The 26,908-nt window shown below is 44.9% G+C and overlaps 1 protein-coding gene and 3 non-coding genes across 5 annotated transcripts; all 4 read left to right on the top strand.

Moving 5' to 3' along the window:
* The first annotated feature begins 497 nt into the window (after positions 1 to 497).
* On the top strand, positions 498 to 614 carry LOC144946326 (U5 spliceosomal RNA). The gene has a single exon (XR_013639827.1). It is a non-coding gene; the product is annotated as a U5 spliceosomal RNA (small nuclear RNA).
* Positions 615 to 4,821: 4,207 nt separating this feature from the next.
* On the top strand, positions 4,822 to 4,940 carry LOC144946324 (U5 spliceosomal RNA). The gene has a single exon (XR_013639825.1). It is a non-coding gene; the product is annotated as a U5 spliceosomal RNA (small nuclear RNA).
* A 2,634-nt stretch (positions 4,941 to 7,574) lies between these two features.
* LOC144946325 (U5 spliceosomal RNA) lies at positions 7,575 to 7,693 on the top strand. The gene has a single exon (XR_013639826.1). It is a non-coding gene; the product is annotated as a U5 spliceosomal RNA (small nuclear RNA).
* A 3,344-nt stretch (positions 7,694 to 11,037) lies between these two features.
* On the top strand, positions 11,038 to 26,029 carry NELFE (negative elongation factor complex member E). Of its 2 annotated transcripts, none has more exons than XM_078875069.1 (11): positions 11,038 to 11,127; positions 12,516 to 12,609; positions 17,126 to 17,195; positions 17,944 to 18,089; positions 19,436 to 19,510; positions 20,128 to 20,168; positions 20,575 to 20,657; positions 21,865 to 22,000; positions 23,186 to 23,240; positions 24,378 to 24,480; positions 25,802 to 26,029. In XM_078875069.1, the coding sequence occupies exons 2-11, from the start codon at positions 12,538 to 12,540 to the stop codon at positions 25,876 to 25,878; spliced, it is 858 nt and encodes a 285-aa protein (XP_078731195.1). In that variant the 5' UTR covers positions 11,038 to 11,127; positions 12,516 to 12,537; the 3' UTR covers positions 25,879 to 26,029. The 2 variants fall into 2 exon arrangements, with proteins under 2 accessions (XP_078731195.1, XP_078731196.1); XM_078875070.1 differs by lacking the exon at positions 11,038 to 11,127 and adding an exon at positions 11,144 to 11,370.
* Positions 26,030 to 26,908: the final 879 nt, after the last annotated feature.

Below are 26,908 nucleotides of genomic sequence, written 5' to 3' on the forward strand. Positions count from 1 at the left end.
TTGGTTCTTTCAGTAAAGTCACGTAGTTAGAAAACATAAATCTTAATTAAAAGCAAAAAATCCATGACGTTTCGATCGCAATACAAGCGGTCTTTTTCAGGTTATAAGGGCTGCAGAGTTAGTGGGTGGCATCTCTTCAGAAATGTGAGTGACTCGTGCTTTGAAAACGTTTCACCAAGTTCCGCTGCATCACACACACACGTGGAGCCTGCTTTGAAGCCAATGAGAGACGCGGGCCTCCCATTGGTCGAATACCCCGATTATGCATAATGAGCTAGCGGCAATGTCTAAATGTAAAATGCTTCTTCACGTGAATAGCTTTAAGTTTATACGTTTTCATGGCAGCGAACGCCAACAAAAATGTGAAGATGAATTCATACAATTGACGGTTACGTTAAAATAAATAATTCTAAACAAATACTGTACGTTTGCCTCGGCACCCCATAGGGTAAATATAGAGACTTTTCGTATAAGTAATATGGAGTAGGAGTTTAAAAGTACTCTGGTTTCTCTTCAGAGCGAATAAATCTTTCGCCTTTTACTAAAGATTTCCGTGGAGAGGAACACTCTAATGAGTCTCAAACAATTTTTCGTCGTCCTGCTTCGGCAGGACTCCCTTCGTTAAAAAAGATAGAACCAACATTTTGTTGCCGTATATGCTGTACTTGCAGTGAGTGAAATTTGCCATGTGAATGCGACTTTTCGCATTGAGCCAACCATATGGGGAGGAATTTATTTTTTGCTCTTGATGCGGGGTTTGAACAGTCATAAAGAAGAGTTTAGCGAAAGTGTATTAAACATTCTGGAGATAATAAATTACAAGATTTGTTAAAATATATTTCCTTGTAAAAGCTATCGGATGTTGGCCAAGTTATTGAGGCACCGCCATCTTAGATAGATTTATATAACGCCTTTTCCAACGCGCTGTACAGAAATTAAACAATGTACGTAAGATGATAATGATTATATTATATTCTTGGTTCTTTCGGTAAAGTCACGTAAAAGGGAAATAATACAATAATAAAAATATAAAAAGCTTTAAATAAAAAGGTATGATGATTGTAAATGAATAATCGGCTGATTGTAAGTGCTGTTTTAATGTCAGTCGAACGGGAGGGATTGTTACGGAGGGGTTGGGATAGTCCTGGTCCTAGCTGGGGGGGGGGGGGGAGTAATAAGGCATTGTGTTGGGAAGACAAAGGGGGTCAGGAGCAGTGGCGGCTCGTGATATTTCCATTAGGTGGGGCTGTTGTAAGTGACCTCTGAAAATGTGGTGTTCGAATCGGTTGATCAGGACCCAGTTTCTTTCAAGTTTCATTTATTAGGTGTAGCCCTGTGAGTCATGCGGCTATTGAGTCGGGTGCAACCGCAACAAACAAAATATGAACAGAGAAACATCTTAAAGCGACGACGCGCAACAGAAACATCCTGGATAAACCAGCAAATCTTCCAGAAAAACAGGACCCTGCGGGGTGGGCTGGTAGGAATAATACTAATACCGGTACAGGGATATCGACCGGGTATAGAGGAGTTAAAAAGAAAATGATTTGTGCATGGGGGGTGAGCGATGACGTCCACACCCCCCTCCCCACTGACGCGCGCGCCCACAGAGCGATGACGTCCACACCCCTCTCCCCACTGACTCGCGCGCCCACAGAGCAAGGATTGCAACAGGCGATGTCATTGGCTGCGCCGGATGCGACGGCCATCTTGTTTAGTTCATTTAGTTCACGGATCGCAGGGGGAGCGGGCGGCCATCTTGTCGGACAGACGGACGGCCTCGCGAAGCCTGTCGCAGTAGGCCTCGCGAAGCCTCCTGCGCTAGGCCTCGCGAAGCCTCCTGCAGTAGGCCTCGCGAAGCCTTCTGCACTAGGCCTCGCGAAGCCTTCTCTGCAGTAGGCCTCGCGAAGCCTTCTCTGCAGTAGGCCTCGCGAAGCCTTCTCTGCAGTAGGCCTCGCGAAGCCTTCTCTGCAGTAGGCCTCGCGATGCCTTTTCTGCAGTAGGCCTCGCAAAGCCTGCCGCACTAGGCCTCGCGAAGCCTGCCGCACTAGGCCTCGCGCCGTGCTTTTCGTGCACAAATAAGGCGATTAAATGTATCTCGTCTCTGTGTTAATAAATGTATCTTGTCTCTGTGTTAAAAAAAGCTATCTCAGGGAATTATAAGGGAATGTTACACGTGTTTAGCCAGGAAAGCCTCATTAATTTAAATGTTTTAATTAAAAGCTATCTGAGGGAATTATAAGGGAATTTTACACTTGTTTAGCCAGGATAGCGTCACTGAGTCTAAAGGTTTTTGTAGGGTCATGCCAAGTGTTTGCAGTAGGGGGCGATGTTGCTACCAGGATAGCGTCACTGAGTCTAAAGGTTTTTGTAGGGTCATGCCAAGTGTTTGCAGTAGGGGGCGATGTTGATACACGGACGGACGGACGGACACATTCATCTATTGGTGGTCTGGTCCACTTCGTTCCTACCAGTATAACAGGACCCTGCGGGGTGGGCTGGTAGGAATAATACTTAGTACCGGTACAGGGATATCGACCGGGTATAGAGGAGTTAAAGAAAAAATTACTGTATTCTAGTGTAACGTTAATTAAAAGTGTTTGTTTTAACAAGAAACGCTGTGAGATTTAAAGACCCCCCAACACCACCCTCAACACCACCCATCCCACCCCCCACCACCACCTTCTGCACTAGGCCTCGCGAAGCCTGCCGCACTAGGCCTCGCGAAGCCTGCCACACTAGGCCTTGCGCCGTGCTTTTCGTGCACAAATAAGGCGATTAAATGTATCTCGTCTCTGTGTTAATAAATGTTTCTTGTCTCTGTGTTAAAAAAACGTGCTGCGTTTCAGTAAAGTAATTTTTTTTTTAATAAACGTGCTGCGTTTCATCTCTGTGTTAATAAGCCTGCCGCACTAGGCCTCGCGAAGCCTGCCGCACTAGGCCTCGCGCCGTGCTTTTCGTGCACAAATAAGGCGATTAAATGTATCTCGTCTCTGTGTTAATAAATGTTTCTTGTCTCTGTGTTAAAAAAAACGTGCCGCGTTTCAGGAAAGTATTTTTTTTTTAAATAAACGTGCTGCGTTTCATCTCTGTGTTAATAAGCCTGCCGCACTAGGCCTCGCGAAGCCTGCCGCACTAGGCCTCGCGCCGTGCTTTTCGTGCACAAATAAGGCGATTAAATGTATCTCGTCTCTGTGTTAATAAATGTTTCTTGTCTCTGTGTTAAAAAAACGTGCTGCGTTTCAGTAAAGTAATTTTTAAATAAACGTGCTGCGTTTCAGTAAAGTAATTTTTAAGTGAAGTTTAAAGTTTTGCCGTGATGCGCCGGAAGCGACGGCCATCTTGTTTAATTCACAGATCGCAGGGGGAGCGGGCGGCCATCTTGTCGGACAGGGTCATGCCAAGTGTTTGCAGTAGGGGGCGATGTTGATACACGGATGGACGGACGGACGGACGCGGACGGACAGACCCATTAATCTATTGGTGGTCTGGTCCACTTCGTTCCTACCAGTAAAACCCCACCGTATTACAACGCTGTGTGCAAAAATCCCAGTGTATTGCAAGTCAAAAAATAACAACCATAAGACAATTTAGATTAACCATATGTTTTTGAAATCACCAAAATAAAGCTATGAAATACTATGTAACAACAGTAATCATAGGAACTTTGACTCAAATTGAACAATAAACGATATACATAACATGTACGACCAAACTTTCAGCCATATCTGGCAGCATGACACTCCCAGTGTGTGATGTGTGAGTGAGTGTATGACGTGTGAGTGAGTGAGTGTATTATGAGTGAGTGTATGATGAGTGAATCAGTGTATGATGAGTTAATGGGTCAGTGGTTGTGTTAGTGTATGATGTGTAAGTGAGTGTATGATGTGTGAGTGAGTCAGCGTATGATGAGTGAGTCAGTGTATGATGTGTGAGTAAGTCAGTGTAAGATGAGTGAGTGTATCACGGTATCCTCCACGCCATCGCGGTCTCCTCCACGCCATCACGACCGCACCACGCAGCACGTCCACCCAATCCAATGCTTGACATTCAACTTCTCCTGCATTTGAATATTTAGAAGTGAATCCACAGTGTCCTTCCTAATTCTTCATTTGCTTGCACTTGCTGCCATCGCCATCGCTGTTGTTTCCTCCTGGAGCGTGTAGGCCATGAGCTGCTATATTTGCACAGTGCAAATATAGCAGACATCGTCTCATTTACAGCCACGGGCGCCTTTTTCCCCGCCCTGAATGGGTCTCAAACGGCGTGGCTAAAATGTGAAGCTGATCGCAACGATGAAGGGGAATATCTCTCACTCGGACGCCTTCACAGCTGCCCCGAGACCTCCCCGAGTCACAAATCAGACCACGGCGTTGCAAGCAGCGGTTTCTAATACGAACAACTTAAAATGTTATCTTCGTTAGGCAATTCGCGTTGAAAGAATCGTGACATTTTATTATAAAAAATAATTTCTCATCTCCAGTTGCTTGGTTGGGGCGGTGCCCCAAACGCCCCCTAGTGGACGAACCGCGCCTGGCCAGGAGTAGGAAGCCAAGAGGTTGGAAGAGGTCCAACCGCTCCCCATTGGTCAAATACTATAATTTATGCACAGCATGAGTATTTATGCTATTTATTTTACCTCAATAACCCTCGCGTAGACAGATGAATAAGACTGAAACAAATACTAATTTAAAGTAGTATTATACGAATATTTTATATTAGAAAGTAAAATTAAACGAAAATGTGGTCACGAAGTAAAGGCCCCATAGGATAAATATAGAGACTGTTCATATAAGTATCTACGAGTGGTGGCCGTAAGCTTTACTCTGGTTTCTCTTCAGAGCGAATAAATCTTTCGCCTTTTACTAAAGATTTCCGTGGAGAGGAACACTCTAATGAGTCTTAAACAATTTTTCGTCGCCCTGCGCTTATGTAGGGCAACATCATTAACAAAGAAAAGTCGAAATCGTGGTCGTCATTGTGCTTTATCTGTGGTGTGCGGCAGCGATTGTCGCGTGCCCATTGTGGGCGGATGTTCATTGCCACACAGTTGCTATATAAAAATGGTATTTTTTTTTTACCTTTCAGGGTGTATTGGTTTACGTGCGCTCCATGCAATAAAGGGAAAAATGTTTTGTTTATTTCAGAAATATGCGCCTGTTATGATCATCACTATAAATTGCTTGTAGAGCCTTCTCCAAGTAATTGCAAACTAGCATAATTAGGCGACAGCCGGATTAGCTACGGGCTAAGTACTGCTTGGAAGCGAATTATCAAGTCATACACCGTACACGTTCCTTCGGAGTGGGCAGGTAGGAACTTGGTTGGACAGCGCATTCGTGCACGACAGACAGACAAATAATCCCTGGTGGGCAGTGTGGAACCTGTTGTTCCTACCTGTGTACAAGATAACTTGACTTGAGGTAGCCAGGCAGCCAACCAGGTAGCCAGCCCCCTTAACTATCGGCACCTCCCCCTTGCTTAAGCACATCCCCTTACCCCCCCTTCCCTTAGGCCCCTCCCCTGGCCACCCCCCCATATCCTCAGGCCCCTCCCCTGACCCCCTTTCCCTTGGGCCCCTCCCCTGACCACCCCCCATATTCTTAGGCCCCTCCCCTGACCCCCTCCTCCCTTAGGCCCCTCCTCTGATCCCCCCCTCAGGCCCCTCTCCTGACTCCCCCTTCCTTAGGCCCCTCCCCTGACCCTCCTCCCTTAGGCACCTCCCCTCTCCGTACCCGGCAGTAGGTCTCCACCAATCAAAGAGCTGTTTACCTGACTCCCCCCTTCCTTAGGCACCTCCCCTGACCCTCCTCCCTTAGGCACCTCCCGTGCTGCGTTACCATCTATGTGTTAATAAGCCTGCCGCACTAGGCCTCGCGAAGCCTGCCGCACTAGGCCTCGCGCCGTGCTTTTCGTGCACAAATAAGGCGATTAAATGTATCTCGTCTCTGTGTTAATAAATGTTTCTTGTCTCTGTGTTAAAAAAACGTGCTGCGTTTCAGTAAAGTAATTTTTTAAATAAACGTGCTGCGTTTCAGTAAAGTAATTTTGAAGTGAAGTTTAAAGTTTTGCCGTGATGCGCCGGAAGCGACGGCCATCTTGTTTAATTCACAGATCGCAGGGGGAGCGGGCGGCCATCTTGTCGGACAGGGTCATGCCAAGCGTTTGCAGTAGGGGGCGATGTTGATACACGGACGGACGGACGCGGACGGACGGACACATTAATCTATTGGTGGTCTGGTCCACTTCGTTCCTACCAGTAAAACCCCACCGTATTACAACGCTGTGTGCAAAAATCCCAGTGTATTGCAAGTCAAACAATAACAACCATAAGACAATTTAGATTAACCATATGTTTTTGAAATCACCAAAATAAAGCTATAAAATACTATGTAACAACAGTAATCATAGGAACTTTGACTCAAATTGAACAATAAACGATATACATAACATGTACGACCAAACTTTCAGCCATATCTGGCAGCATGACACTCCCAGTGTGTGATGTGTGAGTGAGTGAGTGTATGACGTGTGAGTGAGTTAGTGTATTATGAGTGAGTGTATGATGAGTGAATCAGTGTATGATGAGTTAATGGGTCAGTGGTTGTGTTAGTGTATGATGTGTAAGTGAGTGTATGATGTGTGAGTGAGTCAGCGTATGATGAGTGAGTCAGTGTATGATGTGTGAGTGAGTCAGTGTAAGATGAGTGAGTGTATCACGGTATCCTCCACGCCATCGCGGTCTCCTCCACGCCATCACGACCGCACCACGCAGCACGTCCACCCAATCCAATGCTTGACATTCAACTTCTCCTGCATTTGAATATTTAGAAGTGAATCCACAGTGTCCTTCCTAATTCTTCATTTGCTTGCACTTGCTGCCATCGCCATCGCTGTTGTTTCCTCCTGGAGCGTGTAGGCCATGAGCTGCTATATTTGCACAGTGCAAATATAGCAGACATCGTCTCATTTACAGCCACGGGCGCCTTTTTCACCGCCCTGAATGGGTCTCAAACGGCGTGGCTAAAATGTGAAGCTGATCGCAACGATGAAGGGGAATATCTCTCACTCGGACGCCTTCACAGCTGCCCCGAGACCTCCCCGAGTCACAAATCAGACCACGGCGTTGCAAGCAGCGGTTTCTAATACGAACAACTTAAAATGTTATCTTCGTTAGGCAATTCGCGTTGAAAGAATCGTGACATTTTATTATAAAAAATAATTTCTCATCTCCAGTTGCTTGGTTGGGGCGGTGCCCCAAACGCCCCCTAGTGGACGAACCGCGCCTGGCCAGGAGTAGGAAGCCAAGAGGTTGGAAGAGGTCCAACCGCTCCCCATTGGTCAAATACTATAATTTATGCACAGCATGAGTATTTATGCTATTTATTTTACCTCAATAACCCTCGCGTAGACAGATGAATAAGACTGAAACAAATACTAATTTAAAGTAGTATTATACGAATATTTTATATTAGAAAGTAAAATTAAATGAAAATGTGGTCACGAAGTAAAGGCCCCATAGGATAAATATAGAGACTGTTCATATAAGTATCTACGAGTGGTGGCCGTAAGCTTTACTCTGGTTTCTCTTCAGAGCGAATAAATCTTTCGCCTTTTACTAAAGATTTCCGTGGAGAGGAACACTCTAATGAGTCTTAAACAATTTTTCGTCGCCCTGCGCTTATGTAGGGCAACATCATTAACAAAGAAAAGTCGAAATCGTGGTCGTCATTGTGCTTTATCTGTGGTGTGCGGCAGCGATTGTCGCGTGCCCATTGTGGGCGGATGTTCATTGCCACACAGTTGCTATATAAAAATGGTATTTTTTTTTTTACCTTTCAGGGTGTATTGGTTTACGTGCGCTCCATGCAATAAAGGGAAAAATGTTTTGTTTATTTCAGAAATATGCGCCTGTTATGATCATCACTATCAATTGCTTGTAGAGCCTTCTCCAAGTAATTGCAAACTAGCATAATTAGGCGATAGCCGGATTAGCTACGGGCTAAGTACTGCTTGGAAGCGAATTATCAAGTCATACACCGTACACGTTCCTTCGGAGTGGGCAGGTAGGAACTTGGTTGGACAGCGCATTCGTGCACGACAGACAGACAAATAATCCCTGGTGGGCAGTGTGGAACCTGTTGTTCCTACCTGTGTACAAGATAACTTGACTTGAGGTAGCCAGGCAGCCAACCAGGTAGCCAGCCCCCTTAACTATCGGCACCTCCCCCTTGCTTAAGCACATCCCCTTACCCCCCCCTCCCTTAGGCCCCTCCCCTGGCCACCCCCCCATATCCTCAGGCCCCTCCCCTGACCCCCTTTCCCTTGGGCCCCTCCCCTGACCACCCCCCATATTCTTAGGCCCCTCCCCTGACCCCCTCCTCCCTTAGGCCCCTCCTCTGATCCCCCCCTCAGGCCCCTCTCCTGACGCCCCCTTCCTTAGGCCCCTCCCCTGACCCTCCTCCCTTAGGCACCTCCCCTCTCCGTACCCGGCAGTAGGTCTCCACCAATCAAAGAGCTGTTTACCTGACTCCCCCCTTCCTTAGGCACCTCCCCTGACCCTCCTCCCTTAGGCACCTCCCCTCTCCGTACCCGGCAGTAGGTCTCCACCAATCAAAGAGCTGTTTGTGAGGTCTCCACCAATCAAAGAGCTGTGTGTATTATATATTTATTTATGCACCACAGACAGTCAGACAGACAGACAGCTAAATAATCCCTGGTGGGCAGTGTGGAACATTGTTCCTCCCTGCATTAACTGCATGCCTATACAGGTCACCATACGGCAGGATTGTACGTGTGTAGTGCATGCACAATGCACATGCATAATGTATGTTGATTGCACCATGAATAACCCAACTGGCAATGGATACCCATTGTAATGTATATGCATCATTAACCATCCTCCCCTCCGGCCTTCGCACCTGGTTTGCTCACAAGTGACGACATCACATTTATCCCTCTAAATTAGGACCGAAACAGGAGGATTTCTCCACAAATCTAGCTGTCGCCTGATTGTTTTGCTCAACGGAAATCTTTGGTGAGGGTATTTAAACGCTTTCGTCACGAAGATTAAAATGCAACAGTTGCCAAACAGAGGATATAAAACACGCACACACACAATCCATAACACTGAATGAAAACGGGTGAATCGCATCATAAAATACGAACATGAAATCGTCCGTCAAAAAGAATTGGTTTGCTTGCGATTAAAGCGATAACACAATATCACACTAAACACAACGGAACAACGCAATGATATAAATGGCAATCACAAATAGGGGAACTGCATGGACATGAGCGAACTTGGGTGGGGGTAATGGGCTGCGGCCTAAATCAGGCACACATGTCAATCCTTATGAGTGTCAACCTTATTTATTATAGACCAATGTAGACCTTATTGGTCACCCCGTGCCCTTATCAATCTCAACGTTCATCTTACAAAGTCCCATCACAAGGGAGAAACACAAACAAATATGTTTTTGTTGCCCATATTGAAACGGCTGTACGCCGGATGGATTTTAAAAATAAATTTCTCTGTACAAGAATACGGGGTAAACCGTATGGGTTGACAGCTATGATCAAGGATTAAACTTATCCGAGGGCTGAGCTCCAGAAAATGTTAATCTATTTAAATGGTCGATTACATACCATTACGTGTTTGAAATACACGTTAATGCAAGCTTGTGATAATATATTTTGGGGGGGACATATCCGCTCCAATGTTAAAATATGCTCAAAATGTCCCCCCCAATATATTGCTATAAAATAGATTTCTGTTTCTACGATTGTTGTTATGGTTGTACTTTATTAATCCCTAATCTCTGCCATTACATACAATGAAACAAGAAATGATAAAAAAGAAAAAAACAGTGCAATGTAATACAATACACTTTTAGACATTATTGTAAAATATAAATAAAAAGTCCATCCTATGTGTTAGTGAATTTTTAAAAATATTTTAGGGCAGGAAATGACAGGAAATTCGTTTTCAAATTTAGATTTTTTTTTGAGGGGGGACCCCCAGACCCCCTGGAAAATTTGGTCCCCCCCAATGTTGACTCCATGGCTACAGCCTTGCAAGAGTGTAAATGGACACCCAATGTAAAAACAAAGAAAACTTCATTTAATCATCTCGCTCGATTTTCTTTACAGGTAAAATATTTTTAAAAAATATAACCAAGTTCAATTTGGCTGTCACCTGAAGATGCTAGTGGCAATTACTAGCGAAACGTAGTCCTAGAATTGTAAATGTTGTGGGGTTTAACTCTCCAACACACCGGTTGTGCAGTGCGAGTAACGAATGTGCACGTTCTGCTCACGTGACAAACCTTATTGGCCGGCTGTGTCGGGTGGTGACGGGTTTAACGACACATTTATACATTTTGAATTAAAGCTTTCGTGACTGCAGGGATTCATATTCTTGGTTCTTTCGGTAAAGTCACGTAGAAGGGAAGTAATACAATAATAAAAATATAAAACAATAAAAATCTCACGACGTTTCGACTGCAACGCAAGCAATCGTCATCAGGTGTGAAATCCACAGCAAGAAAAATTGAAAAAACGCCACTTTTTAAAAAAAATATTGCTGTTGATTTCACACCTGATGATGATTGCTTGTGTTGCAGTCGAAACATCGTGAGAATTTTTTATATTTCTATCATTTTATTATTTCCCTTCTACGTGACTTTACCGAAAGAACCAAAGAGTATGGATCCCTGCAGTCATGAAAACTTAAAATCTAGATGATGATGGATAAGTCCAAATTTTTTGTTCGCGTACGTCCGTATAAAGGCCCGCAAATTAATTAGTCTGGTCCAGCCATCGCATTAGGGGTGAGTTAATTAAATGTTTGACCAAATATAAAAGGCTAATTTTTAAGTTGATAATTTTGCATGGCCCGCGAATGATGTTATAAAAACATCCAAATGGCCCCTGGCAGAAAAAAGGTTCTCCACCTCTGGCCGTAAAAATCAAAAGTAATCGATCCGCGCGCACTGCGATCGTGAATCGCGAGCTCGCTGTGAATCGATACTCGAGCGGCGAGGCGCTGGCGAGGCGCTGGGCGCGCGATGACGACCCCAGACGGAGACGACGTCACTGCCGGGCGACGCTGAGGCGCCTCTCTCGGTCTGTGTCTCTCTGTGTGTCTGTGTCTCTCTGTGTGTGTCTGTGTCTCTCTGTGTGTGTCTGTGTGTGTCGGTGTCTCTCTGTGTGTGTCTGTGTGTGTCTCTGTGTGTGCCTCTGTCTCGCTGTGTGTGTCTCTCTGTCTCTCTCGCTGTGTCTCTGTGTGTGTGTCTCTCTGTCTCTGTGTCTCTCTGTGTGTCTCTCTGTGTGTGCGGTGCCGTGCGCGCGGCGTTAGATTCACAGCGGGTTAGTGCGGTGGTGTTAGCGAGGTGGTGGTGTTGTGGTGGTGGTGTGGTGGTGTTAGAGTGGTGGTGGTGTTAGCGTGGTGTTAGCGTGGTGGTGGTGTTAGAGTGGTGGTGGTGGTGTTAGCGTGGTGGTGTTGTGGTGGTGGTGTTAGCGTGGTGTTAGAGTGGTGGTGGTGGTGTTAGAGTGGTGGTGTTAGCGTGGTGGTGGTGTTAGAGTGGTGGTGTTGTGGTGGTGGTGTTAGAGTGGTGGTGTTAGCGTGGTGGTGGTGGTGGTGTTAGAGTGGTGGTGTTAGCGTGGTGGTGTTGTGGTGGTGGTGGTGTTAGCGTGGTGTTAGAGTGGTGGTGTTGTGGTGGTGGTGTTAGCGTGGTGGTGGTGTTAGATCGGTAGCCTGATTACAGTGGCCGTGATGTTAGAATCCGAGCGGTAGTGCAGTGGTGTTAGTGTGGTAGCGATTGTGCAGTGGCAGTGGTGGTGTTACAACAGTGGTGTGTACAGCAGTGGTGGTGTTACAGCAGTGGTGGTGTTACAACAGTGGTGTGTACAGAAGTGGTGGTGTTACAGCAGTGGTGGTGTTACAACAGTGGTGTGTACAGTAGTGGTGGTGTTACAACAGTGGCGGTGTTACAACAGTGGTGGTGGTGTTACAACAGTGGTGTGTACAGCAGTGGTGGTGTTACAACAGTGGTGGTGGTGTTACAACAGTGGTGTGTACAGCAGTGGTGGTGTTACAACAGTGGCGGTGTTACAACAGTGGTGGCGGTGTTACAACAGTGGTGTGTACAGCAGTGGTGGTGTTACAACAGTGGTGGTGTTACAACAGTGGTGGTGTTACAATGGCCAACAACACCACCATCAGTGACGATTATCCGAACAAGTCCTGTGCCTCCCCTAGGTCGACTCAGCCTCAAACGAGTACCTGGTGGCGGCTTGTAGTACACATCGCCACTGGGGATACGAAGGCGGCCGCGCGTGGTGTTGGCCACCCACCCCCTCGTGTGCCACGGTGCCGACCTTCATCGGTGTTGCCCCGGTTGTCTTGCAGGCCACGCTGGGTGGGGGGGGGGTCTTCGTGTTCGGTGTCGTGGTGGTGAAGTTCTCGTCGTACTTTTCGTTCTGTTAACGTGGTGGACGTGTTTTGCCTTCAGGGCCGGCGGAGCAGTCGTCATCATGATCTTCCCCAGCTCCCTCACGGAGGAAGAGGAGAGTCTGCAGAAGAAATTCGCCAAGCTCAAGAAGAAGGTGACATTTGGTAGAGACGCGCGGGAGAGATGAGAACGCAGACACGGTGGAGTCCGATGAAATAAGATGTTCTTTTTTATTTACACGCTTTTATTTAACTCACTCTGTTGTCGTATCCTCAAATCTTGTAACTCAATTGTAACTCACATAAAAAATGTGGTATCGACTGCAAACTTGGTATACTTATGTCTTACTGATGACATTTTTCGATTTAAAGCTTTCGTGACTGCAGGGATTCATCTTCTTGGTTCTTTCGGTAAATTCACGTAGAAGGGAAGTAATAAAATAATAAAAATAAAACATAATAAAACAATTCTCACGACGTTTCGGCCACAACGCAAGCAGCCGTCCTCAGGCGAAGAATGAGACATTATCAAGCTAGGAGCTTATATAGGTGTAGCGAGGAGGAGCGCCTTAACAAAAGAATGTGCATATGAAGAGGAATTTAGCATACCAATTGGCAATGCGTAGGAGGTGGGCGGAGGGGTTTCAAAGTCCCATTATGCCCATGCATTATGCAGGATCAACAGTACCACGGGGGGGCGCAAGGAACAGCGTTAATAAAGGAAAGGAATGTTAATGATATGTAGCTGCATTTACCAAACAACCATGTAGAAAACCAAAGTAAAACAAAAAAAACTACATACAAAACTAAAATATAAACTGATACTTACTATACTCTACAATAAGCTGAGTTACTAACAACAAATAATAAATTACAATTCTACGTCGTAAGAAGTATATAATATACTTCCATCTAAACTTTATTCTCTTAGCATATACAGTACTATATACTGCCATAGATAAACCCAACATTAAATTATATACTAAATTATATACTGTATTGCTGTAAACCACCCTATACTTTATACATTTTAATATAACACTATGTATTATTCAACTAATGTGTATCGAAATGGTTTATTACGTCCTTCCAATGATTGCTAAGCCTGAATCCATCTTCTCGGTTAAAATTGTCTCTGTGTTTGTATATGTGGATCACCTCATGAACGAATCTCTCATGATAGCCAGATGGCTTGCAGAGAACCTCCGTCTTGGAGAAGTCAATGTCATGTGAGCCCACTGAGTTGTAACAGTGGTCTGCCACGGCTGAGGTGTTTGTCCTACCGTGTTTTAGATCAGCTTTATGTTCACGAATGCGGTCTGAGACGTGTCGTTTGGTTTCCCCAATGTAACTGCTACCACAGAGGCAACTTAGTTTGTAGACGCCAGGGTACTGTATGTCTGGAATCACATCTTTTACAGACGGTACCAGATCACGGATTTTATGTACTGTGTTGAATCGGACCTGGATCTTGTGTTTAATCAGGATTTTGGAGATCTTTTTTGTGACCCCAGCAATGTAGGGTAAGGTGATGGTCTTGAAAGGCTCCTCAACAGGATCCTTCTCTCCAACCATCAATCACTCCAACCATCAAGAAGGATCCTGTTGAGGAGCCTTTCAAGACCATCACCTTACCCTACATTGCTGGGGTCACAAAAAAGATCTCCAAAATCCTGATTAAACACAAGATCCAGGTCCGATTCAACACAGTACATAAAATCCGTGATCTGGTACCGTCTGTAAAAGATGTGATTCCAGACATACAGTACCCTGGCGTCTACAAACTAAGTTGCCTCTGTGGTAGCAGTTACATTGGGGAAACCAAACGACACGTCTCAGACCGCATTCGTGAACATAAAGCTGATCTAAAACACGGTAGGACAAACACCTCAGCCGTGGCAGACCACTGTTACAACTCAGTGGGCTCACATGACATTGACTTCTCCAAGACGGAGGTTCTCTGCAAGCCATCTGGCTATCATGAGAGATTCGTTCATGAGGCGATCCACATATACAAACACAGAGACAATTTTAACCGAGAAGATGGATTCAGGCTTAGCAATCATTGGAAGGACGTAATAAACCATTTCGATACACATTAGGGTGAGTTGAATAATACATAGTGTTATATTAAAATGTATAAAGTATAGGGTGGTTTACAGCAATACAGTATCTAGTTTAATGTTGGGTTTATCTATGGCAGTATATAGTACTGTATATGCTAAGAGAATAAAGTTTAGATGGAAGTATATTATATACTTCTTACGACGTAGAATTGTAATTTATTATTTGTTGTTAGTAACTCAGCTTATTGTAGAGTATAGTAAGTATCAGTTTATATTTTAGTTTTTTTATGTAGTTTTTTTTTTACTTTGGTTTTCTACATGGTTGTTTGGTAAATGCAGCTACATATCATTAACATTCCTTTCCTTTATTAACGCTGTTCCTTGCGCCCCCCCGTGGTGCTGTTGATCCTGCATAATGCATGGGCATAATGGGACTTTGAAACCCCTCCGCCCACCTCCTACGCATTGCCCATTGGTATGCTAAATTCCTCTTCATATGCACATTCTTTTGTTAAGGCGCTCCTCCTCGCTACACCTATATAAGCTCCTAGCTTGATAATGTCTCATTCTTCGCCTGAGGACGGCTGCTTGCGTTGTGGCCGAAACGTCGTGAGAATTGTTTTATTATGTTTTATTTTTATTATTTTATTACTTCCCTTCTACGTGACTTTACTGATGACAATTCTATATTCTATCATAAAAAATGTAATGTATATTTTTAAACAATCTTTTTTACACGCTTTCTATTAACGCATTCTTTCTGTTGTTGTCGTACCCTCAAATCTTGTAACTCAATTTTAACCCACTTCCCAATGTGGTATCGACTGCAAACTCGGTATACTTATGTCATACTGATGACAATACTATATTCTATCATTAAAAATAAAACAAATATTTTTAAACATTCATTTTTACATCTTATGTTTCGGCTTGGGTCTAATTGTCCACGCTCAACTGACGTTGGCTGTAATTGGCCATGGTCTCTTACGTTATGGCAAGCCTCGGGGCCACTTCGTGGAGTTCTGCCATTACTCGTACGGTACATTTAATTAAAGCGTGTTTAAAAAAAAGTATTTTTAATGTTACTTATTTGACAGATGTCCAGTTTGGGCGGGTCAGCAAGTTACAACTGAAAACAATACACAGAACGATTGGTTCTCCTGGTGTAACAGGAGGGACATGGGTTCGATCCCGACCCTGACAGCTGCTGTATATTTGGAGTTTACATGACTCTCCCCGTGGTCGTGTGGTTTTCTTCTCCGGGTCCTCCAAGATTCTTTACTCCACGTTTAGAAACGTGCATCTGGAGCATTTGGTTGCTTTACATTTCCACACGATAAGCCACTTCGTTGAGCTATTGTGGGCCTTATCTGGTAAAAGTCACGTAGAAGGGAAATCTATTATTGGTTCTTTTGCTAAAGTCACGTAGAAGGGAAATAATATTTGAATCCCTGCAGTCACGAAAGCTTTAAATCGAAAAATAAGAGTAGTTAATAGACTGAGACATTTGAGAGGCAGAAGAGAGAAAACATGATTGAGACAGATTTTAGACGTTGAGACTTGGAGACAGATGGACACGAGCACAGATATGGAAAGACAGAAGAGACTACCTTGTAGACAAAGAGATTGAGAGAGACATGGAGATATTGATATTGAAATACCAATAATAGCCTGGGGATCAGTTATAATAACAACCAGCAAGATCGTTTGCTGAGATCACAATCACGTTGTTGCATTCGTTCCATCATCAATAACAATTATTGACACCCACGTCTGAAAGAGAGACAGGGAATGACATAGACAAGCAGAGACACAAGGAGTCAAGCAGACGGACACGCGGATAAATGCAGTGACATAAATGCAGATACGGAGACACGCATTGAGGCACGGAGAGATGGAGGTACAGGGACATTGGAGAGACTATTATTGGTAGGAACCTCCTGGTTACACCAGCCCACAGGGGATTATTGTGTCCGTCGTGCAGGGAGGGGCTGGGTGGAGAGGGAGGGGCTGGGTGGGGAGGGTGGGGCTGGGTGGGGGGTGGGAGGGGTGGGGCTAGGTGGGGAGGGGCTGGTCACCCCGTGGTGCTCTTATAAAACTTCACGTTTAACCTACTCACGCCGGCTTGTGCCCACCCTCACAGTCGGGAATATTTGCGGAATACACCACGCCGCCGTTGACCCTGGCCATTGACCGAGCAACCCAACGTTCCTACCAGCTCCCTCCGCAGGAATGTGTTTAGTCAGAAAGAAATGTAGATAGACATTGAGAGAGACGTAGAGAGAAAGACACGGATACATAGATGCAATAAATTGAGATATAAAGCTAGGAATTCGCACAGGAGGACCTGAAGGCAGCAAGCGTTGGAGAGACAGATGGAGAGTGACATGCATAGGGAGACATTGAGGTAGTGACGCAGATAACCAGCAGAGGCAGACATAGAGACATGGCGAGGGATTGATGCAGAGAGAAAAATGCAGGCACACGGTTGACAATGCTATCATTAGATTTGGTTTGCTGATGAGAAACGCGCACCTGATGACCAGAGTTTGAGTCGCGTGTGTGGGGGGAAATTCACGCTGCATGCACCTTGTGTGAATTTCAGAAAAAAGCAGTCATGGCCTTAAAGAAACAAAGCACGGCAAATCCGTCCACACAGAGTGGTTTAAAGCGATGTGAGTGATGCAGTACATTCATCGTCATCATCCACACCGCCACCATGACAACCACTTATATAACCGTCACAACCATTACCTTACCATTACCATCACTATCACCCCTGTCATCACAATCAACAAAACAATTGCCATCATCACGACGGTCTTCACAACTATCACCAACACTATCACCAACATCACTAAACCCACTTACCATCATCACAACCACCACGATCATCATACTCAACTTTTGCCATCACGAACCACCCATCTATAATACCAGCAATTGCCATAATCACAACCACCAATCACCAGTTGTCTTTGTGGTTCATTTTTGTGGTGATGCAGGTTCTGATATTGATGTTGGTTATGAAATTGGTGCTGTTGGTGTTCAACTGGAAATGGTTGTGGTCTTGATGGTTCTGCTGATGTTGGCCTGAGTGATCAAGGTGGTGGTGATGATCATTATAGTGATATGTGTGATAAAGGTGGTGGTTCTTATGATATCAGTATCCGTGATGGTGAATATGGTGCTTGAAAGTATTGATTGTTCTTGTAGTGGTGTTGAGGGTTATGATGGTGGTTTTAGGGGTGTTGATGATTATGAGGGTGGTGGCAGTGTTGATGTTCATGGTGGTGGGAATGATGGTTTTTGGTAGTGGTGATTGATGGTGGTGTTGATAGTTGTGGTTGTAATGATAGTGATGATTGCTCGGGTGGCGGCGTTGATGGTTCTGGTTGGTGGGGATGGTGGTTTTTGCGCCAGCCGTGTCGGAGCAGCCGACCGTGGATGGAGCCGCAGCCACGGAGCAGGCGAAGAAGCTGATGAAGAGCGGCGCCATCAGCGCCATCCGGCCCGAGACCAAGAGCTCCGGCTTCAAGCGCTCGCGAACGCTGGAGGGAAAGCTCAAGGTGCTCACAGACCCTCACAAAAAACATCGGTGGCTGCCATTCATCACATGCAAGGACAAAGAGCCCCCATATAGCCTTAATGGATTGTTGGGGCAATTGATGTCAGCGAGCTCCTATGAAGGCCGGCACAGCACACAATGGGGTGGGTGGCTAGCACCACGCCCGGCCGCCTTTGTCTCCCTAGTGGCGATGTTTGCACACCACACCAGGTACTCATTTGAGGCTGAGTAGATCTAGGGGAGGCCCAGGACCGGTTCAGATAATCGTCACTGGTATTGGCTGTGAGCGGGATTCGAACTCGGATCGCCGGGTTCATAGCACAGCGCACTAACTGCTACACCGCCGCCATTCATCACAAAGACACACACGTATGTGTGCAGCCCTTTCTCACTCCACTGCTGGATGATGGCCTCTTCACACCATGCGAGTGGTGGGTGTTATTGACCATACTTCATGGCATGTTGGTGTAGGGGAGGCTTAGACGTGGGAGCACAGAAGTACGGTACAACAATGCAATTTTCTGCACTGCCCTCTGCTGCACCCGATGAGCATAAAGAGGGGAGATGTCTTTTGTTCTTGTAGCTGGAGATTGCACAGTGCAGCGTGGTGTTTTGAAACTGGAAGTATTTCCAAAAGTTGACATTCATGTCAACAGATCTCCCTGTTAAGGTACCACGTAGTGAAATGCTGTCTCCCAAACTATAAGCCAGTGATTAATATTAAATGCTGGTGATCGCCATTGGGGTCCTCACACAATGTTAGTTCTTTCACCAAGTCAGTCAACCTCTCGAGCCCATGCCATCGCAATTTGCTCCTCTGTGCAGTCAAACGGGGTTATATGGGCTACTGTGCAGACCTTTGTGTTGAGACTACAGGAGCCAGATAATTCAGCAATGCAGGTCAGCAGGGCCGACCCAGTCGACTTTATGCAATTCTAGATTTGAAGTTTTCGTGACTGCAAGGATCCATACTCTTTGGTTTTTTCGGTAAAGTCACGTAGGTAAAAACAAAATGAAATAAAAATAAAACAACTAAATTAAATCACGACGTTTCCGAAGCAACACAAGCATCCGTCATCAGGTGTAACCGCTCCAGCAAAATTACTGTAGCGTATGAAGAGAGCTATTTAGAGACACGTGTTTATATTGGGTACTAGGGGGGGGGAGGAGCATGCGGCAGGCCGTGTGGCATCTGTGGGCGGTTGGGCAGGGGATTAGCATGAGTTAAGTCGAGAGATAACCATCTTTTTTCTTTGTGATGCTTATAAAGATCGCATTGCGTTTACATGAATCACGTTGGTACCGTCTGCGTTGTGCCGATGTGCTTTCTGCTGTGTTTGCATTCAGGACCCAGAGAAGGAGAAGCCGCCCTCATTTCAGCCGTTCCAGAGAAGCGTTTCTGCCGAGGATGAGGCCGCGGAGGTTGTGGTTACTCCCATATGTGCACTTAAACACAAAGCACACAAATTACGCGCACAATCGCACACAACCGAAATGCCACTGTTTTATACCTGTTAGTCCACAGAGGTGTTTGCGGCCAGTGTTAATTTTGCCAAAACTTCCACACCAGTCCACCAAGGTGAGGGGCAGGTCAGGTTCAATTCTGATTTGCTACTGGCTTCATTGAGTAGTCAGTAAGGTTGTGATGATATAATTTTTCACAAAATGATACGATATTCATTATCAGGATATGACGATTATCATGAGATCCGTTTTTCAAATCCTTGTAATCGTATTTCACATTTTTGGTGTATCATTTTATGTGTTTCCAGTGTGAATATAGATTACAAAAAAAATAGTTATTAAACGAGCATGAGTCAGGTAACCATTCCAGCTTGACAAGTTATGATGCTTATCGTGCGGATTTCTGTACGTTACACGATAAAAGAATAAATCAACTACGAACGTTGATGATGTAATGTAATTGCCTCGCTGTCACTCCAGAACTGAATGGGTAATAGCTATTTGAGAGGGCTATCAGTGTAGAGGGCCCATGTGCATGTTTATTGTCGCCGATTTTTGCTGTCTCCGTCTTCCAGGCTAACGTGCGCCGTCCACAAGTGAAGAATCTCTACGAGAGGTACGGGAGCAGAATCATAACGGTGGCGTTGCTGGTTTGATGGTGGTGATGTTGATCGGAAGATAGTGTGTTATGGTGGTGGTGGTTTTTGAAGTTGTGGTAAAATTATTTTGGTCGTGGTCACTTGCTAATGTTGATGTAATAATGCTGTTTCTGCTATTTTGTTGATGTAGTGGTGGTGATGTTCATGTGTTTTGAGTGAAAATATATGTGATGGTAGTAATGTGAATGTGATGGTGGTGATTGTATGTTGAGCTTTTTTCGCACCGTACATAGGCAACCGTGCTAATCAGAAGTCCGGGGGAAGGACAACAAAACTAAACACAAAAAGCAGTACGTGTTGATGTGAATATTGGCGTTTGCCGATGTCGGTGATTTCCGATGTTACTCTGTTTTGCTGATGCAGCTTTGTGAGTGGCCGTGATAATGAGAACTCAGCGATGGAAGATGCAGAGCGCGTCGATGACAGAGGGTGGGACCGAGAGAGACGTGAGAATCTCCACCAACGGCACTTGGAATAAAAATGATTGATCGATTAAAAAAAAAATATATGAAGCACACGGTACATGAATCAAATAACGCGAGTACGAATCAGTTATTCTCTCTTCGTACTTATTGTATTAGCTGCATGTGAACGCTGCAGCCATTGTAAATTATACATGCACCGCAATAGCAAACGAAAACTTGATTATTTAATCAAATCATGGCCTAAAATTATGCCGATTTATTGAATTGAAAGGAGGGTGAATTCTCTTTAACTTTTACATGTACAATGTAAAAGGATGTTTGCTAAGTAAATGCACATTTTACATTTAAGCTAATCCAGCTAATGGGACTACAAGCAAGACGGACAAGTGCAGCCATCATGCTTGGGGTGGGAGAGGGTGAATATCTATCTGGGAGTCAGAAGCAATATCCACAACATCATTACTATCGACACCACCAGCATCGTTATCAACACCACCAGAAACCTCATCAACACCAGTCCTGGGCCTGCGCTAGGTCGACTCAGCCTCCAATGAGTACATTGGTGCGACGTGTAAACACACCGGTGGCCTGAAGTAGTAAACTAATTGGCGCGCTGTTTACGTGACAAACCTTGCTGGCTGTGTCGGGTGGTGGAGAGTTACAACACATCTATATTTCGACTTAAAGCATTCGTGACTGCAGGGATTCTTATTCTTGGTTCTTTCGGTAAAGTCACGTAGAAGGGAAATAATAAAATAATAAAAAATAAAATATAAAATACGCTGCCAAGCTTAGCAGTGTTAATTAGGACGCTGTTTTATAATAAGAATTGTATCTTATTATAAAACATAATAAGATACAATTCTCACGACGTTTCTTCACCTGAGGACGGCTGCTTGCGTTGTGGCCGAAACGTCGTGATAATTAAATTAAATTTTTATTTCCCTTCTACGTGACTTTTCCGAAAAAAACAAGAATATGAACACATCTATACTAACGCGATCTAACCCAAAAACCTTTATTATGAATAATAAAGCCTACGTGTTAAACTGTGTAAACATCATCACTAGGAAGACAAAGGCGGCCGGGTCATGGTGCTGGCCACCCCACCGCCTCGTGTGTTGTTCGGCCTTCATCGGTGCTCGCTTAACAGCACTTGCCCCAACAGTCTGTTAAAGGCTACACGGGGGATCTTTGTTTTGTTCCCGTGCATGTGTGCCTTGCGAAGATTCGTCGGAGCGGCGTGAGCCTCGCCGGGGGAACACGATCTACGTGAACGGCTCTGGGATCACGGACGAGATCCTGCAGACGGCCTTCAGCTCCATCGGCCCGGTCCTCAACGTCACCATGGAGCGCGCTCGCAGGCACGAGCACCAATCACATCGTCTACCGCAACATGTGCCTGTTACGCTACCAACACACCAACACTACAGCAACACGACACCTTTGCACCACATGTACGTATGTGTGTTGAACTACATCTGTAGGAAACCGTGATAATCGGAGGCGTGGGGGAAGGACAACAATCTAAACGGAAAAAGCAGTTAAAAATAAATGAGTTTTAAATTTAGAGATGAGTTTTCAACCACATCACCGTTGCAATGCGATGATACCCCCAACACATCAGGACCACATCACTGTAACGCAACAGCATTATGTTAACAGAGCAATACCGCGATGACATGACACCATTGTGCAACCGACATACCAACAACAACACAGCACGAATACACAACTCTATTACTTCAATGCATCACAATGACGTGACACCGTCACACCACTAATGCGACCAACATACGACGTGACTTAAAACTTTCGTGACTGCAGGAATTCATATTCTTGGTTCTTTCGGTAAAGGCACGTAGATAGAAAATAGAAATATGAAATTTTTTATTTTATTTAATATTATTCTTTTATTTTCTATCTACGTGACTTTACCGAAAGAACCAAGAATATACAACATGACGCCATTACACCACACCGTCACCTCTACAACTGCAAAACACACACCCCCAATACATCCTCACCACAAGATAGTCATTACCATCACCACATCGCCGCCACCACCAACACAACCAATGCCATACCACTCCGACACAATGTCATCATATTCTTGGTTCTTTCGGTAAAGTCACGTAGAAGGTAAATAATGAAATAATAAAAATAAAGCAATAAAATTATCACGACGTTTCGATTGCAACACAAGTAATCATCATCAGGTGTGAAAACCACAGCAAGAACCAATAATATGAATCCCTGCAGTCACGAAAGCTTTAAATCGAAACAATGCCATTACTTCAACACACCCACCACCACCACACCACGATGACATGAAGCTCTTACAGCACAACACCGCAGCGCCACAATACTAACAGCATCATATCATTACACGGGCATTGGTGATGCTGCAGTCGGCATACTCTGAAGCTACAGTACACAGGATCTCTGTGGTAAGTGGCGCTGTGTTGTGTCAGAGTGGGAGAGGCATCGCTTCATATGTGTTCATCATCACTTTAGAATCACCGCGTTCTTGCTGTGCATGCGTACAGCTGTGGATTTGTCACGTTCGAGAAAATGGAGTCTGCCGACCAAGCCATAGCGGAGGTGAGAGCACAAAGTCACATATAGTGTGTGGTGGGTATGTGTGTATGTATGTTGAACTTCTTTTGCGCTGTATGTAGCCAACCGTGCTATTTGGAGGTGTAGGGGAAGGACAACAGACTAAATACAAAAGCAGTTCTAAAGAAATTCGATTTCAATCTAGATTTTGAAGTGCTTCCTAATATCGTAAGGAAGTGCGTTCCTGACCGCCGCAGAAGAGCATCTCAGAGTGCACGATGCGGTGACCACCTTTGTTTGTTGGCTAGCCAAAAGTTGCTGCGATGATGGCCGGAGTTCGCGTGATGGTTTGTGCTCCTTGACGAGATCAGCAAGGTATTATGGTTCATTTGTGGCAAGCACTCCGTGTGTAATGAGTGAGACCCTGTAATGTATTCGTTCGGCAACCAGTAGTCAATGCAGCGCAGCGAGCACTGGACTTAAAAAAGTGCCTGGTGCAGTGTGCTCACATCAGTACTGGTGAGACAAAGGCGGCCAGGCGTGATGACGACCACACCCCCGCTCCGTGCGTTGTCACATGGTGGAGCAATTACGCAGTGGTTAGCACACTGCCCTATGAAGCTGGTGACCTAAGCTCGATTCCTGGCTACGGCTAATGCCATTATCTCCCACCACCCCTCCCACTTCATCAAACAGCACTGACCAGCATGGTGAAGTATGGTTAAATAACCCCCCATAATCTACATGCCGTGGGGAGGCCCTCATCCAGCAGTAAATTGACAAAAGGGCTGTACATACCCATGATATATTACATGAAATTGCAGATGTTATAGTTTATTTTCCATTCATGTTTACATTTTTGTTCCAAATATAGCATATGAACATGCATTGGTTTTGTGCTGTATGTAGTAAGTGTGCAATGCTGTCGTGGTGTATGTAGCATGTGAATGTGTAGTGGTGTCATTATATGTAGCATGTGAACGTGTTAACAGTGTTGTGTTGTATGTAGCATGTGAACGTATAGCGGTGGCTTATTGTATGTAGCATATAAACGTGTAGCATTGCCATTTTTTACGTAGCATGTCAATGTGTAGCGGTGTTGTGTTGTATGTAGCATGTAAACGTGTAACAGTGTCATTATGGATGTAGCATGTAATCGTGTCGCAATGTCGCTATGCACAGATGAACGGGGCCGTGGTATCGGACGTGCGTCTCCGCGTGTCCCTTGCGCGCCGTCAGCCCAAGATCGAGGCCACAGCTGGGACGTCGCCCTGGAGCACTCTGGGTAATCTCAGCCACCACCTCCAATAGAGACGGGGGAAGGGGTGGTGTTGGGTCTAATGTGATGACATAGCCTAAGTAAGCAGGGCGGGTGATGGTGAGCTGAGTGGTTGGGTAGTGAGTGGGTGATGTAGTGAGCTGGTTGCGTGGGTAGTGAGTTGTGCGGATAGTCAGCTGGGTGTATGGGTATAGAGTTGATGGGTGTGTAGTGATCTGGGTGGGTAGTGAGTTGAGTGGCTAGTGAGTTTAAGGGCTAGATAATAGTGAGTGGTTGAGTAGTGAGCTGGGTGAATTGGTAATTAGGCAGTGGTTGTGTACTGTGTGGACAGTTTGTTTGGTAGTGAATGGGTGGCTGGTATGTGGTGTAGCTGAGTGATAGTTTTACTCAGATGAACAGTCCTTTGCTCAAATAGATATTGTAGAAATTATTCAAATATAATTCGAAACCTTTATTAATCAATAACCTTATACGTAATTATACACTTTTAAGTACCCTTCATGATATACCTTTAATATAAAAAACATCCGATTAATATAATCAACACCATCAACAAACCTTGCATAGATTGTCACCTTTACAACCACAACAAATATCCCTGTAAATGTATGTTAAACATGCACATCCTTCACATGCAGTTCCCGAGTGTCATGTAATTGCATCACAGATAGACAAGGGGACTGCACGATGTTTGACATCAGGACTGTGGTCCTGGCCTTGATCATGGATTCCCAACCAAGATGAATCCAGGTTCTTGTGTAGCAAATTTGGTCACCTTATCCAATGCACTATGTATAAAAAACGTGTACATTGTACATAAATTTATATTTAAACTTGGTTGTGAATTTGTCAGTCAAATCCTACTCTGAGAACCTATTAAGAAGAGACACACATAGAAAACCAAGATAAACCCTTCAAGGATATTGGGCAAATACCTGCAATGTAAATTCTGAGCTGTTCTGCAACTTGGCATGTGTGGCATTGCTGTTGTTAGATTAACACCAGAGTGGAAGAGAATTGACTCTGTGCCTACATGCCAAAGTGGGATAACTCGGTGAATATTGTAGTTCAATTCCCGTTCACGGCCAACACCAGTGACAAATATTTTAACCGGCCCTGGGCCTCCCCTAGGTTGACTCGGCCTCAAATTAGTACCTGATGCAGTGTGTAAATATTGCCAATAATGAGACGAAGAGAGTTCGGCGTGGTGCTGGCCACCCACCCCCTCGTTTACTGTTCCGGCCTGCATAGGTGTTCGCTAACAGCACTTGCCCCAACAGTCTGTTAAGGCTATACGGGCGGATCTTTTGTCTTTGTGTGTGTGCAGCGCTGGGGCACAGCGCCAAGGGGCTGCACCAAGATCGACGCAATCAAGTCGTCTACTCGGATGATCCCTTCTCGTGACAACACCCGACTGATCTCTCCAAGCCCCTCACGTCCCGTCTCATTCCTCTCTCCACTTTCCTCTCCTTGGTTTGCATTTCTAGCTAGTAGCCTTATAGCACGTTGTCGATTTGGGGGCGATTATTTGATTAAAACCTTTTTTTTTCCACAATTCGTTCCGTCTGGTTTGTGTTGCCCATCCCGCGTGCGGTCTTGTTCGTTCCATCGGTAAAATTAACATTTCATAATTTTTTTGGTAAATAGTTGCTCCTTAAACACACAATGCGAAGCATGCATTGTGAGCATGAGAATCAATGTTAATTGACTCATCGTTGCAATCAAAATAAGTAGCAATGCTGCCACTATGGTAGCGCCCTTGAAAACGCTTGCAGTGAAAAGCCATGGATACATCAATCGCTGTTGAATCAGAGGCGCACAAAAGACACGGACTCCATTGCTTTTCGTTACGTAATGTGGAATTTCGATTTAAAGCTTTCGTGACTGCAGGGATTCATCTTCTTGGTTCTTTCGGTAAAGTCACGTAGAATTGAAATAATAAAATAATAAAAATAAAACATAATAAAATAATTCTCACGACGTTTCGGCCACAACGCAAGTAGCCGTCCTCAGGTGGAGAACAGGTCTGTCGAGGAGACGAGTCTGAATGTCTCCTAGACAGACCTGTTCTCCACCTGAGGACGGCTACTTGCGTTGTGGCCGAAACGCGAGAATTATTTTATTGTTTTATTTTTATTATTTTATTATTTCAATTCTACGTGACTTTACAGAAAGAACCAAGAAGATAACGTGGAATTGTTCCTTAGCTCACACCCACGTTAAAGTCCTCAATCATCAAATCTCCGTGCAATTATAAACATTTAAGGTGGCTGGGTAGTGCATTAGAGTTCAGAATGGATACATCAGAACAGTGAGTCATCACCGTTGAGATGCTGGTTTTTGAATCTCGGGCTCCTGCCCAAGATTAATCCAGGTTCTTGCGTGTCAGAACTTTTTTTTGTTAATCCCTCTATCGCCGTGTAATAAACTTTAT

Source organism: Lampetra fluviatilis, chromosome 40, assembly GCF_964198595.1.
Source record: "Lampetra fluviatilis chromosome 40, kcLamFluv1.1, whole genome shotgun sequence".
In the NCBI taxonomy this organism is placed as follows: Eukaryota; Metazoa; Chordata; class Hyperoartia; order Petromyzontiformes; family Petromyzontidae; genus Lampetra; species Lampetra fluviatilis.